Raw genomic sequence first — 17,019 nt, 5'->3', positions numbered from 1 at the left:
TATCCCCTCCCTAACTCCCCACCTACACTCACCTTTACTGGCTCCATTCCCGCCTCTTTGACCTGTCTGTCTCCTCTCCACCTATCTTCTCCTCTATCTATCTTCTATCCGCCTCCCCCTCTCTCCCTATTTATTTCAGAACCCCCTTCCCCTCCCCCATTTCTGAAGAAGGGTCTAGGCCCGAAACATCAGCCTTCCTGCTCCTCTGATGCTGTTTGGCCTGCTGTGTTCATCCAGCTCTATACCTTGTTATCGCAGATTCTCCAGCATCTGCAGTTCCTACTATCTCTGATACAATTGTAAATGTACCTAGTTTTAGCCCAGATTGATAAATACAAGCTGATTTTGTCAGTCATTTGCTGGCAAGAGCAGTCTGGCAATGCTATGAAAATCGATGAGTCTTTACATCCTACTAACTGGACAGAGGCCTACCTGTTGTGATCTTTGACTAGGCCCTGAGTTGGCTTCTAGCACTTTATTTACTTAAATGATTACAGCATAAGACAAATATGATTTTCTTGGATCTGTCACCAAGGTCAATGTCATACATTCACCGTAGCTTTGTCCCTCATGTGGAGAAGCCCAACCTGCAGGTTGCTCCAAAAATGGCCAAGTCTATATTTCTTTATTTTTTTTTAAGGAGTTGGAACAAACAAGAGTTTTTTTTTAATTCATTAACAGGATTTGGACCTCTCTGGCTACGCCACTTTTAATTACCCATCCCTAATTGCCTAGAGGGCATTTAAGGGTCACCCACAATGCTGCGGGTCTGAAGTCACATGTAGACCAGACCAGGTAATAATAGCTGATTTCCCTCTCTAAAGGACATTAGTGAAGCACTTGTATTTTTTTTAAATGATACTTTACAGTGGATACACAATTACCATTCGGCCAGCTATTTATTCCAAATTTTCATTTGTTGTAAAGTTGGGTACAGTATTTGTGGATTGGAAAGCAGGATGTTAGAATTTGGTGTTTGTAAAATGCTGGGGGGCGAATAGTAGTGCATGGCCCCTTTAAAGATGATGTGCTTTGTCTATAAGCATAGACATTTAAACAAAAGGTGTGTGGGCAGCAGCTTGTGGGTTTGCAGGTGTACAGAGAGCCCTCGAACGGAAACATTTGTATCAAAAAGCTGTATAATTAGCATGCAAAGCTGCAGGTTTTTGTTATCAAAACAACAAATTTTGATTTTAGCCAATCAATTTGAATCAGGCACTTAGATACCAAAAATCAATCTGATGGTTTGGACATTATAGGACCAATCCTATTGTTATAAATTGATATGTTATCAAAGGTGATAAAGGAGAGGGCAGTTGGAAAATCAGGAGAATTAACTGCCATCTGCCAGAGTTAACAGCTCTCAGCTCAAGATAGAATCGTTAGTTCTCACAGTCTTTCTCTAAGTTCTGGAGAAAGCACCATCTAAGTCAAAGGTTCCTATTGCACAAGTAGTTAATATCCCTGACAGACGAATTCAACAGAGAAAGTGTTCCTGACAGAACATTTGACGGAGAAGCACAGAGCATTCCAGAAGATACAATCTGGCTGTAATTTTGAGAGACTAAAGGCGGTGTCTTTTTTTAAATTTTATATAAGTGGGGCTTGTATTTATTGGAATGGCATACCATTAGAATCTTGTTTTAGTCAGGAATAGTTAGTAGTTAAAAGGGGTTTATTCAATTTGTTAATACTTTAGCTAATTTTATTTATCCAACTCGAACAATGAACAATTGTTACTTGTTGATTGTTGAGTGAGTATCAGGGACTTGTTTTGTTTAACCGCTAGAAGTTGCTGAGAAGCAGGTTATACCACTTTTCACACTCTTTTTAACAGATTATAGGGCAAGGTGCACCTCTGAGTATTATAGTTTTAGTTCTCAGAGGGGGGTGGGGTGGGGTCAAACTCCGCTTTATAACCTATTGAATTTAAATTTTGTCATCTGCAACGGTCAGATTTGAACCCATGACCCCAGAACCTGGGATTCAGGATTAGCAGTGTAATGACATTACAACTATGCCACTGACTCCCCTCAGAACAGTCATACAGAAGCCACAAAAAAAAACTCCAAGTGGTCTGCACATCCTTCTCTACGCCATGCTATTGCCCTCCCATCCTCACTCCTAACAATCCTCTCTTCCTCGCTGTCACATCCATGACTGGCTGTTCAGCATTGAAGTTGCTGTATTTCTGTCTTCCCATTCCAATAAGCTGCCTTTGACTGCTCATGTGGCACTCACTGTTATAGTCCACAATATCGCTTAGCGAAGGATAGAACTCGAGCCAGTCTTTATACACTTTTCTAAAGCATTTATTTGCAGAGACACACGCTACATGCATGCATTTCCTAACCCAACAATCAGTTTCAGTCTGTGTCAATTTATCGGGAAATAAATGAAGCCCCACTTAATACTTGTATGTCCAATTAAAGACAAGTAACAGACTTCGCCAGCCATGTTCTAATTACATCCTACCACCAAGGCAAGTGTTTTGGGACGTGCTGAGGCTGTGAAAGAGGATATATAAATGACTGTACTTCTTCCTTCACATTGTTCCATAGCCCAAGGCTCACCACTTGTTCAGTAACCACAGCAAATCAAAGTCAGCCTCAAACAGTCCAATCTGTCCCCAGTGAGATGGCTATCAAGAGTTGCAAACATTCAGAAAGCTATAAACATTTGTTTTTCTGAACTGGAAATTTCACCTGGGCATACTTGCCACTGCAGATCACTCCATTCCACCTGGGCACACTGAGGCATCCTGAATGGCGAACCAGGTAGTTGTCAGCCCTAGCTACAAACGTGTCAGGATACCCTGTCATTGAACCATCCAAATCATGGAATATTGATGTCTGGTCACCATCAAGACTGTTTGTTCCAAACCACTGTCCTGGTTTTCCAAAGAATACCTCAAGGTTAACCTGTACGGAAGGACAGAAAACAGGAAAGCAGTGGGCACAGCGGCTGAGATGAAACTGTGCTCAGTCCAATAACAAGGCTGGCATTCTTTACTATGGAGAAGTGCTACAATCGTGTTCTGAAGGATGAATGCCTTTCCTTGTCCCATTTCTCTACTGGGCCAAACAAAGTTGGATTTTAGAAGGAAAGGTTATATTGCCAGTCATTTCAGAATATACACACACATATCTATATATTCTGTATGCATGTTATACTATATATGGCTCAGTATCAAAATTGAGTCAGCCACATTCCTCAAATAACACAAAGATCAAGTTTATTGTAAACTAAAGTTACTCAAGCAAAGATATAAACATTATTGATAAAATGTTTAAACTAAATAAAAAAAAAAATTTTCACAAAAAAACATTAAAATTCAAAAAAAAAAAAAAATCACAAATTGCCCAAATGCTGGCCTGTAGTCAAAGTCACTTTGCATACAAGCAATTGGCACAGGGATGTCTTCCTGGATCAGTTATGGCTGACTGAAGTTTTTTTAACCTGGAGACAATTGTAGTAGATTCTGGATCCACATTTTCAAACACTTGGGTAATTAAGATTTCCCCCAATCCTTCACTTGATGGGAGAAGACCTTCTAGTAGGTTTTCAACTCTCAATCTTTAATGAGAGGAGTTAAAAAGAAAGCAGAGAGGGGCAGAGGCTAATCCCTCAGTCAAGTTATCTAGCTGTCTCCCTGTTCAAATCGAATAGCTTATTATATCCACAAAATGGAAGTCTGGAAGCTCTGCAGTCTTGGCGTCTTGAGTCCAGCAGCTCGCGTCTTTTGCAAAACACAATATATTCTGTGCAGTAGCCAGCTTCCTTTGCAAACTATCCTCTCCAAAAATCCAAGATATAGATAAATGATATTCCAAAGTTAAACTGCAGATAACTCATCTCCACAACAAATTAGAAAACTGAGAGGTCTTTCAAATTACCAAAGGGTCAGATAAAGAAATGTAACATGGATGGGGCTAAATTGGATAATCCCCTAAAAGCTGGCACAGGTAATGTGTCACAGGATTAGCCTGCTGCACGAATGGCATTCACTAAAAGAAGTTGGCAATATTTAAAGGGGAGGTGCCTTCTGGCTGAAGCAACTACTGAAATTCATTCTACAACTAATTTGGATCTGGGAAACAGACGAAACAGATCAAGATCAACTTGACAGAGTGTCTCCAACGTTTTCTGACAGTAAACTAGATGAGTCATGAGAGAGTAGAGGTGGAGAGATATGTTAATGCTTGGAGCACATGGGACTGACACCCAAATTGTAGTTGGGTCTGGTAACCTTCATAGTCAACAGAAGTCAAACCGGAGGAGCAGGATGCAGTGTACAAAAGCTCTATGACCCCAAAGGGGTGGTCAAATACCATCTGTCACCAACAGACCTATCTGCTTCATAACCTCAATGACCCATAGCCCATCACTCAACTGCCAACACTCTCCATTCTTGACATGCAGCAGGAATAGGCCCTTCAGCCCACAATGTCATTCTGAACACAATGCCAAATTAAACTATTCCCTTCTGCCAGCCCTTATTCCATGTCCCTCCATTCCTTGCATATTCATGTGCTTATCTAAAAGCTCCTTAAACAACCCTATTGTATCTGCTTCCACCACCACACCTGGCAGCACATTCTAGACACCTATCACTGTAAAAAGCTTGCCCCTCATCTCCTTTGAATTTTCCCCCTCTCACCTTAAATGCATGCCCCCTAGTATTAGACATTACAACTCTGGGAAAAAGATTCTGACTGTCAACCCTATCTATGCATCTCATAATGTTATAAACTTCTGTTAAGTCTCCCTTCAGCCTTTGCTACTCTGGTGAAAACAACCCTAGTTTTTCTAGCCTCTCATTATAGCTCATACTGTCTAATACAGGCAGCATCCTGGTAAACTTCTTCTGCGCCCTCTCCAAAGCTTCCATATTCTTCATTTAACATGCCATATGCTTTCTTTACCACTATCTACTTGCATGGCCACTTTCAGGGAGCTCAGAATGCTTTCTGCCAACGTTTGAGAATGTACAAAAGTTACTTTCGGACTTACATTCCACTCCAACTTGACTTGAGACACATTGTTTTGGGGGCTGATTTGCCAGGAGTTTCTCATAAAAAATGCAAGTGCGCTGGAGTACCGCTCATGGACAGACATGTAGTTCTTAAACGTGCACTGAGTAATTCTGACCGGACCATCATAGATCTGGAATCCACGGATAGGGAAAGTTCTGGAAAGCACAAATTTTACTTAGGTCCAATATATCTAGCAGCTTTAGTTAGCAATCAATCCTTTAAGAAGTACATGTACATATAAAGTGTTTTTAAAAAGTTGGTCGCCACATATTCTACCTGTTTCTTGGTAGGGTCCTGTACTCCCCATGTGCTCCCTTGCCCCAGTATCTGTTCTGTCCTCCATTACAGCCAACATTAATACTTTCACCAACAAAGATCGATTTTGTCACTTCCAAGCTGGACCCCTCATCAGTTGGAAAAGTTCCATCACTATGGAAACAAAAGGACTTTAGCAGTTAACAATCTTTGCTATTATTGGCTTTAATCAAATGGCAGTATCAACTGGAATAAAAGAAAGCTTGAGTAAGTTCAGTGTTTGCAGAGATTTGTGCTGAGGTCATTCATTGTATGATGGATCTGAAAGCTGAGCTGCGTTGTTAGAAGAGATAACTTCATCTGCAGATAGCCAAGAGAAACTGCTCAGGCATCACCATACAAGTCTGAAACACCCTTGTTTTTTCAGAAAAACAATGAATAACATGTTCGTGCTGAAATCTGTAAAGATTAAATTGTGACCAGATAAGTGGTGAGATCAGACAATTTTATCTTACAGCACATAGATCCAGTAACACCATGGGGATAAAACATATTTTTGTCTTAGTGATGATACAGCTGCTTCTCAGTCAGAAGGTGCGGGGTTATCAGCACACTTCTGACAGTCCCAGTGAGTGGAAACCAGAACGAAATAAATACAATCTGTGTGTTTGGTTAGACCCCCTCCAGCTCACCATGATTATTGGGAGCCCAGAGCACCTTCCCACTCTAAAGGATTGTCGACTGATAGAAAGATTGTAGGCGTGGAAGGAGCCATTAATCAGCTTGCAGATCCTTCCATTACCTAACACAATTTCATAGAATTCCTGCTGTGTGGAGAGAGGCCATTCAGCCTATCAATTCCACAATGACCTTTCAAAGAGCATCCTACCCAGACCCAGCTCACCCCAAGCTATTCTTGTAACTCCACATTTACGATGGCTAACCCCCCAAGCCTGCATATCCATGGACACTGCAGGGTAATTTAGCATGGCCAATCCACTTAACCTGCACATATTTGGACTGTGGGAGGAAACCGGAGCACCCGGCAGAAACCCAAGCAGACACTGAGAGAACAGTCACCCAAGAGTAAAATCAAACCTGGGTACCCTGCGCTGAGGCAGTAGTGCTAACCACTGAGCCACGATACCACCCCTACTGTGTATGGGAAGTGCTTGAAAATACAAAAGCAACAATAAATCATACGGTTGTTTTGACAAATGTATGCTTTCTGCGGGAAGCCTTGCCATTCGGGAGTGTAACTTGAGAAATTGTGGGCATGCTAATAATTTCATGTCCTGTTCAATTGCTGTTGGAAGGCTGGGTTTATTCCACTTATGAGAAAGCTAACTGAATGTATTAGAATCAGCACTGTTCTGAGTCACCTGTAACAAGATAGAGCAAGGTATAAAATAGCTTTGTATTTATTCTCAGAAGCAGCAGTGTCACCTGTTATCACGACTGTTGTTGTCTGTTACATAAAATGAAGAAAGTGCAAAATGGGCAAACAAAACCCACTAATGTTCATTTTCTGTACCCAAGAGCATCCTGTTACCATGACAATAAATTCAACATTAAGCACACCCTTACATCAACATCTTCATTAACATTACAATTATTAAGCAAGGCAATCTGTAAGATGGATGGAGTGTATCCCGATAGCATGCAATTAACTTACGTTTAGAATAGTTAAGCTTTGAGGCCCTAATTTGCCAAATTAGATTTATTTATAGATTTTAGATTTATCATTTTGCTAGAAATCCAGAAACATTGGCTACAAAAGCTTCCCACTGTCTTCTAATAACTAGCTTTTATACCTACCCACTTTTCACTGTTCCCCTTTTCCATTACAACCAGCCAAATAACAACATCCAATTCTCTGCTCATAAATAAGCTCTATTAAAAAGAAAATGTCATCACTACTAAGTTACACACTCCCTGACTTGCACACAGCATCTAGGCTGACACTATACAATATTGAGGCAGAGAAAGAGAGCAGGCTAGAAAAAAAAAAAGAGAAAGAAAAAGGAGAGAACGAGGGAATCAGAAAGAGTGACAGAAACACCTATAAGCACACATAAAGGGACCACACAGGATAGCGAGAGAATGTTTTCAATTGTCCTGTATTTTTATGCACTTCAATAAACTTAAGTAGGGATATATTCGTAAATCCTGCAGGGTCTTTGTGACTTGGCAAGATGTTTTCACTTGGCAAAAAAAATCATGAAATGTCCAACAATTGTCAGTTTTGAATATTGACAATGTTTATCAATTATATGCTAAATATATTTTGGTTATTTCTAAAATATTAAAATTGTAGACTTGTGCACTTTGCCAAATCATTCCCTCAGAAATTCCTGTTCACGTTCATGATGAAATACCATTGTCACATGGGGATTACAACCTCCAGTGCCATCGTTTGAGATAGCACATTGTCTCATAGGGACCAGGTAACATAGGTTCCATTATAAAAAAGTGTAAAATAATTGCAGAAATTGTGGTTTTATAATGGGATCGAATGACAGCTCTGCAACCTGGTCTAACTGACGCCAAGCCTCTAAACTAATTCATGAAGGAAAGCCATTGTCCATGAAAAGTTGTGGGAAATCAGTTGATAAATATTTTAAAAGTTTTCGTAGAATCATAGTGCAGAGGAGGTCCTTCAACCCATTAAGTCTGCACCAAAAGTAATCTAAATCTACACTAACCCCGCTTTTCAGCACTTCGCCCATAGCCTTTAATATTATGATACTTCAAGTGCTTGTCCAAGTGCTTTTTAAAGGTTGTGAGGTTTCCCACCTCAACTATCCTCCCAGGCAGTGTATTTCAAACCCCCACCACATTTCAGGTGGAAAATCTTTTCCTCAATTCCTCCCTAAACCTCCTGCCTTTCACTTAAAAATTATGGCCCTTTATTATTGACTCTTCAACTAATGGGAACAGCTGTACCCTGCCAATGCCCCTCATAATCTTATACACCTCTATCAGGTCCCCCCTTAACGTGCTCTGCCCTAAAGAAAACAACCCAAGCTTATGCAGCCTCTCCTCAGAGCTGAAATACTCCATCCCATACAACACCCCCTCTGCAATTCAGTACAATCTCATTCTTCCCATTGTATGGTCACCAGAATTACATATAGTAATCCAGCTGTGGCCTGACTAAAATTCTGTCCAGCTCCAACATGACCTCCCTGTTTTATACTATATGCCATGACTAATAAAGGTAAGCATTCCATATACATTTCTAATTACCCTATTAAACTACCCTGCCATTTTCAGGGATCAGTGGCCAAGCATCCCAATATCCCTGAGCTTCCTAGTGTCCTGCCATTCACCAAGTATTCCCTTGTCTTGTTCCTTCTTCCAAAGTGCATCACATCACATTTTTCAGGAGTAAATTCCATCTGCCACTGATCTGCCCTTCTATCCAATCCATCTATGTCCTTCTGTAACATAATACTTTACTCTACACTGTCAACCACTGGCCAATCTTCATGTCATCTGCAAACTTCTTATCGCCCCACATTCTCATCGACATCTTTTATGAATATTATAAACAATTAGTGATCCAGCACTGATCCCTGTGGTTCACCACTGCATGCTGGGCTCCAGTCACACAAACTGCCTTCTCCCACCAGCCTCTATCTCCAGTCACTAAGCCAAGTTGGATCCAACTTACCAATTTACCCTGTATCCCACGCGCTTTTACCTTCTTTCAGTCTCCCAAGTAAGACCTTGTCAAAAGCCTTACTACCCTCATCTACCTGGTCACCTCCTCAAAAAAAATTTCAAATTTGTTAGAGATGACCTCCCTCTGACAAAGCCATGCTGAGAATCACTGATTAAACTTTGTCTCTCCAAGTGAGGATTAACTCTTCCCTTCCACATTTTGTCCAATAGTTTCCCTATCACTGATGTCAGACTCACTGGTCTGTAATCCCCTGGTCTATCACTATCACCCTTCTTGAAAAATAGAACCACATTAGCTGTCCTCCAGTCCTCTGGCACCTCCTCTCTGGTCAGATAGGAATTAACAATTTGGGTCAAAGCTGCTGTAATTTCCTTCCTTGCCTCTCACAGCTGCCTGGGATACAATTCATCTGAACTGGGGATTGTCCATTTTCAAGCCACCCAAAACTTCCTCACTCCCTATGTCAAACCATTCAAGAACAACATAGTTCCCAAATTCTGCACCTACAGCTCTTTCTCCCAACCAAAGACAGACATGAAGTATTGTTTAACAAATTACCAATGTCCTCTGGCTCCCCACAGAGATATTTCCCTTGATCCCTAATGGGCCCTACACTTTCTTTGGTTATCCTCTTCCATTTGACATGCTTCCAGACTATCTTCGAACTCTCCATAATTTTACCCAACGTTTTCATGTCTTTCTTAAGATCCCCCTGTACTTTCCATAATCCACGCGGGCCTCCATTGATTTGCTCCCCTTGTACATGTTAAAGGCCTTAATCTTTTTTTATCTAGTCCTGAGTATTCCTAGACATTGAGGGTTCTCTGGGATTGTTGCTCCTACATTTCACCCTAAAGCAAGCACGTTGGGCACGTACATCTCCTTAGGACCTTTTTGAAAACCTCCCGCTGTATATTTACCCTCAAGTAGTTGTTCTCAGTCTACTTTGGCCAGACCCTGCCTTAATTTAATAAAATCTACCTTCCCTCAATCCAAAACCCATTTTTTTAGACCATCACTTTCCTTTTTCATAAGGAGCTTTAATTGTATGGTGTTGTGGTCACTATCACCAGTGCTAATGCTGAAGGTGGCTCACTGGACTCGAAACACCAACTCTGTTTTCTTTCCACAGATACTACCAGATTTGCTGAGTTTCTTCAGCAATTTCTGTCTTGCATCAATAAAAAGTGCTCCTCACAGCCACCTCAACTACCAGTCCAGTGCCATTTTCTTTTTTCAGCAAGCCAAAGGTTCTGACTTCAAACTAAAAAGGATTCAATTTAGAAAGAAGATCATTGAGTGAAGAAGAGAAATCTCCAAAGAAATTTACCTTGCGAGAGTCAGGCCAATTCCATTGTCAGAGAACCTGGAGAAGTGTAAAAGAATGTGGTCACTATCCTGGATTACATACAACCAGGTGTCTCCAATAACCAGCACAGCATTGTGTTCCTCAGTGTTGTACATTTTTCACAACTAGCAATATAATACATTCAGCACTGCTGCATATCTAGCTTGTTAAATTTTTACAAACACACATACCCAGAGTTGCGGAATATAATGTCTCCTCCTCTAGCCCAAGCTCCATGGTCATTATTTTTGAAGGATACGAGGCCAGCAATAATAGCAGGAACCCGTGGCTTTCTCGGGTCAGCGTTCTGATGTGGGCGAAACCTATGTCAAAGATACAAAAACAGATGGTTTGTCCTGTCGTGGCCATACAAGAAATCCCGTGTTGGAAACAGATGCTTCTGTCATCAAGACAGACAGGAACTCAGGCCCTAAGTACTTAATAATCATCAGAAGCCAAGACTCAGCAGGAACAGAAGGTTAGTTATGACAGCTTTAAGCACTGGCCAATCATTAATCATCTGTTATCAGTTGGACACAGTTCAGAAAAATAGGTAGGGTCATAAATAAAACACAAGAATTTTCTTTAAATAAGTGTTTCTGGTCAGAGTATTTCCATCAAATTAATTTACCAAACACCTAATGTTAGTGCTGCAGCCTCTCAGATAAAGTGACCAGTGAAATGAGATGCATTTTGAGGTGCGCTAGATGTTACACTATTGAAAGGGCTGGTTGAAGGAGAGGTGAAATTGATTCATTTCGCTGCAAATGGCATGTTGTAAAGACAGCTCCAATGAAAATAGACAGTCATATCCTGAAACAATAAGCAGTACGTCACATTTGTAAATTAAAACAACCACATGGATAAAACAACTTTCTAGTTATTATTCAAAATGTCAAAGTGCCCAGGAAACTATGATTGTCCAGGTACATGTATTAATGTAAATGTAGTTAGATACAAATGCATTGAGAATTTAGCAGTGAACTTTGACCATTACAGTAGAATCACAATAAGTTGAATCCTGGGGAAATCGCCCACAATTTCATGTAATGTGGACATTCAAGATCACTGAGGAGGTGCACGTGTACGTCAATTTGGTCTACAAACACATGCTCAATGTCAATAAAACCAAATGAAAATGCAGTGACACAATAAATGTGAAAGATGTCTTTATTTTGTAATTTATTTGCAACTTGCAATGGGCTGATCTTGTAGTAATAGGCATTTTAAAGAGTTCACTCTTAAGTAAGAAACTCGTAAGTAATCTTTTGCTGTTCAGCTGCTGTTTTTAGATGATTATGACACAGTCCATCATGACATAGTTACAAACATCTTTGTGTTTTCAAACAGCCAGGTAAAGTCCTGGAACGTCTCTACGGCCTTTATAGTTCTGGCTGGGGAAACAGACAGGTGAGAGAGTAAGTGAGTATTCATCAGAGTCTTCAAAGGTCATCGGCCTGCTTAGGCTCCTCAGTCACATAGCTACGAATGCCTCATCTGTCAGCTCAATTGTGTAGTGCATGGTGTGGACCAACTTAATGAAGACGTCCACATTTGTTTCTACTGGAATTCCAATGCTGGGCTCCTATATATGAGGAAATAGGGACATCCCCCTGCCAGGCTGGTCAGTCTCACTCTGCTCCTTCTAGGTGTCCTGTGAAGGCACAGCCCATTTGAACTCATTGTGGTGGAAGCAGTAGGGGATTGTGGATTCCAATATCCTCATCTAATGCCTTCTACATTAAGGTGGCCTTGAAAACAATTGGTTGTTCTCCTGCCTCTTATCAATGGCCTCGACGTACCTGCACGCTCTCAGGGATAGTGACTGATGATTTCTCTACAAGTCTGAGCTGCAGTGTGACCTGACCGTCCTCCATTTGGTTGGTGTGATCACATGACAAGTTTGCACATGCTAATCTGACCCTCAATTTACCCCAGATATCCTTCAATCAGATTCATTTTCTGTCAGTGGGAATGGTTGAAATCCTCTACACAAATGCAGTTTTGGGTTATCCAATACAGACTCCTCACAATTTCACTGTATTTATTTATTGCTATGTATTTTATGGGAGAAAGTGGCATAATGAACCAATGCTCTGGGACATAAATTCAAATCCCACCACAGCAGCTGATAGAATTAAAAAATCTGGAATATAAAAGTACTCAGCGAGGGTGACCATGGTTACAGAAATACACCTTCAGACACACAGAAAGGGCAGCAACAGCCTAGTGGCACTAGTTATAATAGTATAATATCACCAGACTGTTAATCCAGAGACCCAGGTAATGTTCTGGGGACCAAGTTCAAATCCAAAGACTGCAGATGAAATTTGAATTCAATAAAAATCTGGAATTAGGAGTCTGAATACCATGAATCCATTGTTGGAAAAACCCATCTGGTTCACTAATGTTCTTTAGGGAAGGAAACTGCTGTTATTATCTGGTTTAGCCTACATGGTGACTCCAGTTCCACAGTAATGTGGTTGACTCGGAACTGTCCTCTGGGCAATTAGGGATGAGCAATAAATGCTGCTTAGCCAGTGACACCTTCATCCCGTTAATGAATATAATTTTAAAAAAACTCCATTTACCAATAGATCATACTCAAAAATCAAAACTCAAAAACAAATGATATTCTAGCATATATAAATCTCACATTACATCGCATCAATCAAGTTGATCACACACAAGTTTCCTAAATAAATCATGCTGGTTCTCCTTTACTAGTTGATTTCTGTTTCTAGTGATTGTTAATATCCCCCCAAATACTATGTACTAAAAGCTTTTCACGTTAGACTGTCTGGCCTAGATTTCTCTTTGAATATTTTACTTTCCACAGTCCGCTCTGCTGGTACCACCCTGTATAAGGAGGAGTGCAAAGTTGTAGTCAATACCTCAACAATATCCTCCTTCACTTTGCTTAGAATCTTCAGCGTCTCACCTAACCAGGTTGACTTATCGACTGACAGCGTTCCTAGTACCCTACTTTTATCTCTTTTGTTCCTGTCGTGAGAATTATTGATAACTTCCCCACTTATTATATATTCAGCAAGTTTGTCATCCCTTTTAAAATCTCATGCAAGGCAGGTATTTAGTGCCAGAGTCAAGATGTCTGTCTCCACCAACGGATCTGCATTTTATTCCTAACCTGTTCCACTGCTCTTCTGAAACGCTTTTACTAATCATGCTCCCACAGAAGACATGGATTCTCTCTTACAATAGCTCATTGTCTCCTTGCTGCTTTCAATAGCTTTGTCACTTCTCTGTACTTTTTGTATTCAGACTGATTCTCTTTTATTATCAGGCTGATCCTCGATACACAGAGTCAAAGTCATACATATGTCCCATTTCTCTGCTTCACTGTGCTCAAACTCTATCATCATCCAGGGAGCACTGGCTTTCATTGCCCTTCCTCTCCTTGTGGTAAAGTACCTCAATTACCCTCAAACTATCACCTCTTCAAAGGGATCCCATTTCCACTTATTTAAACCAGTAATGTTAAAGCAAATAGCTCGAATAGAACAAAAGATTGGAGAATGTAAAATATAAATGAGTTTAATTCAAAAATAAATAAGTCGATTTGAATGTCCTAAAATAATACATTGTTATACCTTGCAAAGTCAACAGTAAGAACCTCCCTGGGATCTTCGGCATTGGACTCAGTTGTCTTCACTCCACTGCCAATAAAAAGTCCAGCCTGGGAGATAAAGGAAAGTAGAACTCAACCAGTCGAGAAGGATTGCTCAAAACATTACAAAATTACAATTCTCCTTGATCGATACCAGAACCTGACTACAAATTATACAAAGACAGGACACAAAATGACAATGTCGGGTGGAATTAGCGATTCTGCATTTTACCTCCACCCTTTGGGATTTTGTTGTTTTTTTTTTATTGAAGGAGGAAGATGCTCCAGTGAGTGAATGAAATCATCATTGTATTGAAGTTCTTCCACACTCCAACTCTACAGTTCTCCCTCAGATCCAGTTAAGTTGTTTTCACCTTTATTCTAAAATGAACTGATTCCTTCATTCTCAATCCCTTCTTTGCAATTTTCCTGTCGTCCTCTTGAGGTGAAAAACTCTTTCAACTTTTCTTCCTGCAAGTGTTTGTTCCACCTCAGTTTTTCACATGATCTGAACAACGATTTGCTGTTTCTTGGTTCTAATTTACTTTCTGGATTTCTAAATGTGTATTAAATGTTAATTCACAATGTTAGTTTTCCTGCTCAACGTGGGGGTTTGGAATGGGCAATTCCAACAGTTAGATTCAGCAAAATCAAAGATATGATTAAAGGATGGTGGACCAGTCAAAAAGTGTCAAACATTGCTTCACTTTAAACTCAACTCATTACTCCACCTCTCATAAAACTGACAAACGAGCAATGAGGGGTGAAGAGGGTAACTTTATTGAGATCACTAATGAGGGCCTTGTGTAAAAAATTTTCCTTGATTCCACACTTAAATCAAAAAGCACTTTATTTCAGCTCAAAGATTTAATGAGGGAGTTTAATGAATGCGGAATTTTGAAACACCAATCCAATAGCGATAGAAGTGAATATTGCTCAGGAGTTTTAGCACAAAGCATGGGGTACTGGTAACTGGTTGGTACATCACAGTCAATTAGTTAGATGTGGGGAGGAAGAGCACAAAAGCTTAAGAGGTAAACAATACAGAACATTCCCATAATACAACGCAAGTCATTTCCATGAGTGAACATTTCCAACACAGAGGGCTGGATATTGCCAGTATGACAGAGCCAAAGGGTGGGTAGCCACTGATGATGAGCCCAGAGATGAGGGTACAGCTGGGGAGGAAATCACTGGAATCTCCCTGGTATCGGAGGGCACGCCTGCTGGTGAGCTGGTGAGCCTGGTAGCTCTGTGGAGATTGCTGAGGCAAGAGGGACATCAATGCTGTCAATGGCTCGATGGTCAATGACAGACCGGAATGTCAAAAAGGTCATGGGTACAGCCCCAACTAACTCTCCAGAGGGCCCACTCTGAGGGAGCCTATCTGCTCAACACCATCTCATTGGTGAAATGTTAGGCATCTTCATTCTAAGAACCTTCTCTTGTTGCTCTTGACCAATGCCTGTTTTCCTGGTGGGGCCTGCTGGCTTCCCAAAGCTGTGGAATTTCTCACTGGGCCAGCAGCTACATCACTCCAGTGTGTACTACAGACCCACATGGGGTTAGGGGCTTGACTTCCAAAATAAACAAACAATCAACAGTAGATTCCACCTCAAGTAGCCAAGCACATGGTTTGGTTTCCTTTCATGGTCTGTCCTCTGTTTATGTTTTTAGCCATGCACACTGGTTGTAGGAAGGTCGTTTAAAGATATAACATGAATAAACTCAGCAGCTTTTTTGCAGTACATGCTGTTTTTTGAACGTAGTTTTGGCAGTGCAAGAAAGATTTGATTGCTCAATATTTTTCTGTTTGCTCACTGCAATCATTATAATTGCTTAAATTAAGTGGGGGTGACACAATAGATTTGAATAGCCAAGAAATCAAATGGACTTCAAGCAAACAAGCAAATTATTGAGAGTTTGCACTTAAGAAGGGATTTTTGTGGTTGTGTTTGTGACTAAATTAAGGGAGAGCTTGTCTGATAATTCTGGGAAATGCCGGAATTTCAGAATATATTTCAGAGATCCATGGTGTTTACGAACTTCTGTGATTCATGTATTCAGTCACCAATAGAATCACAGAATTCCTACGGTGTGGAAGCAGGCCATTTGGCCCATAGAGCCCACATCAACCCTCCAAAAGGGCATTGCACCCAGACCCCCCACCCCTATCCTATGCCTGTAACCCTGCATTTCCCATAGCTAACGTTCCTCGTCTGCACATCCCTGGACACTACAGAGGAATTTAGCATGGCCAATCCACCTGACCTGCACATCTTTGGACTGTGGAATGAAACAAGAGCACCCAGTGGCAACTCTCGCAGGCATGGGGAGAATGACTGTGTGGAGTTTGCACAGTCAACTGAGGGTGGAATCACACCTGGATCGCTGGTGCTATGAGGCAGCAGAGCTAACCACTGAGCCACCACGCGGCCCCGCATCTAGTGCTTGCATTTGTATGTAGAACAACATAAATCCATAGCTTTATATTAACTGTATAACTATATTCTACTTTCTTTAAAATGACACAAATAATATAGACAGCATTAAATAAAAAGTCATGATTGTACTTGTGTGGTGGAATTTTTACACACCTTGAAATTGGAATGCACCCTGTTGTTATAAAATACCCCCAGTGGGGTAAATTCAGACTGACCCTCTGGGTATTGACCAACAGATTGTCCAGTAGGAGCTCGATGGAAGATAAACCAAATCCCCACATCCTATGAAGAAACAAGCAATATTAAAAAAGTAGTCAGTCAATGGAGGTTTGTTCAAACAATCTACCAGGATATTGGTCACAGGGGATCTGAATTCTGCAGCATCATTTCAATATGGGGTTATTAAGCTGACCTTTCTCTTTAATGGTATCCTGTGGGGGGTGTGCAAAGTGGTTTAAATAGATTCAGAGGTTAATTCCTGCTGAGTGCAAACCAGGACAGGCTGGGCCAGGCCAGGTCAGGACACTGGTCTTCCTTCCCTGAAGGACACTGGTTGGGTTGATGCCTGTTAGCTTTAAGGGTCATTTTTCTGATGCCAGTCTGTAAATCACATGAATTCT

The 17,019-nt window shown here is 40.8% G+C and overlaps 2 protein-coding genes across 3 annotated transcripts in view; both read right to left on the bottom strand.

The window, feature by feature from the left end:
• LOC109936338 (cell surface hyaluronidase-like) overlaps positions 1-17,019 on the bottom strand; it is an 84,955-nt gene that overhangs the window by 43,851 nt on the left and 24,085 nt on the right. Inside the window, exons 11-17 of the mRNA XM_048615714.1 lie at positions 16,553-16,681; positions 13,939-14,024; positions 10,519-10,650; positions 10,310-10,345; positions 5,313-5,465; positions 5,014-5,191; positions 2,706-2,921 (exon numbers count right to left, since the gene is read on the bottom strand). Coding sequence (XP_048471671.1) covers positions 2,706-2,921; positions 5,014-5,191; positions 5,313-5,465; positions 10,310-10,345; positions 10,519-10,650; positions 13,939-14,024; positions 16,553-16,681 — 930 coding nt within the window. The remainder of the gene's footprint in view (positions 1-2,705; positions 2,922-5,013; positions 5,192-5,312; positions 5,466-10,309; positions 10,346-10,518; positions 10,651-13,938; positions 14,025-16,552; positions 16,682-17,019) is intronic.
• LOC109936348 (cell migration inducing hyaluronidase 1) overlaps positions 1-17,019 on the bottom strand; it is a 215,934-nt gene that overhangs the window by 174,925 nt on the left and 23,990 nt on the right. The gene's annotated exons all lie outside the window — the stretch shown is intronic.

Source organism: Rhincodon typus, chromosome 33, assembly GCF_021869965.1.
Source record: "Rhincodon typus isolate 14 chromosome 33, sRhiTyp1.1, whole genome shotgun sequence".
Classification (NCBI taxonomy): Eukaryota; Metazoa; Chordata; class Chondrichthyes; order Orectolobiformes; family Rhincodontidae; genus Rhincodon; species Rhincodon typus.
Note: the sequence above shows the minus strand (reverse complement) of the source record. Positions and strands in the feature narration are given on the sequence as shown.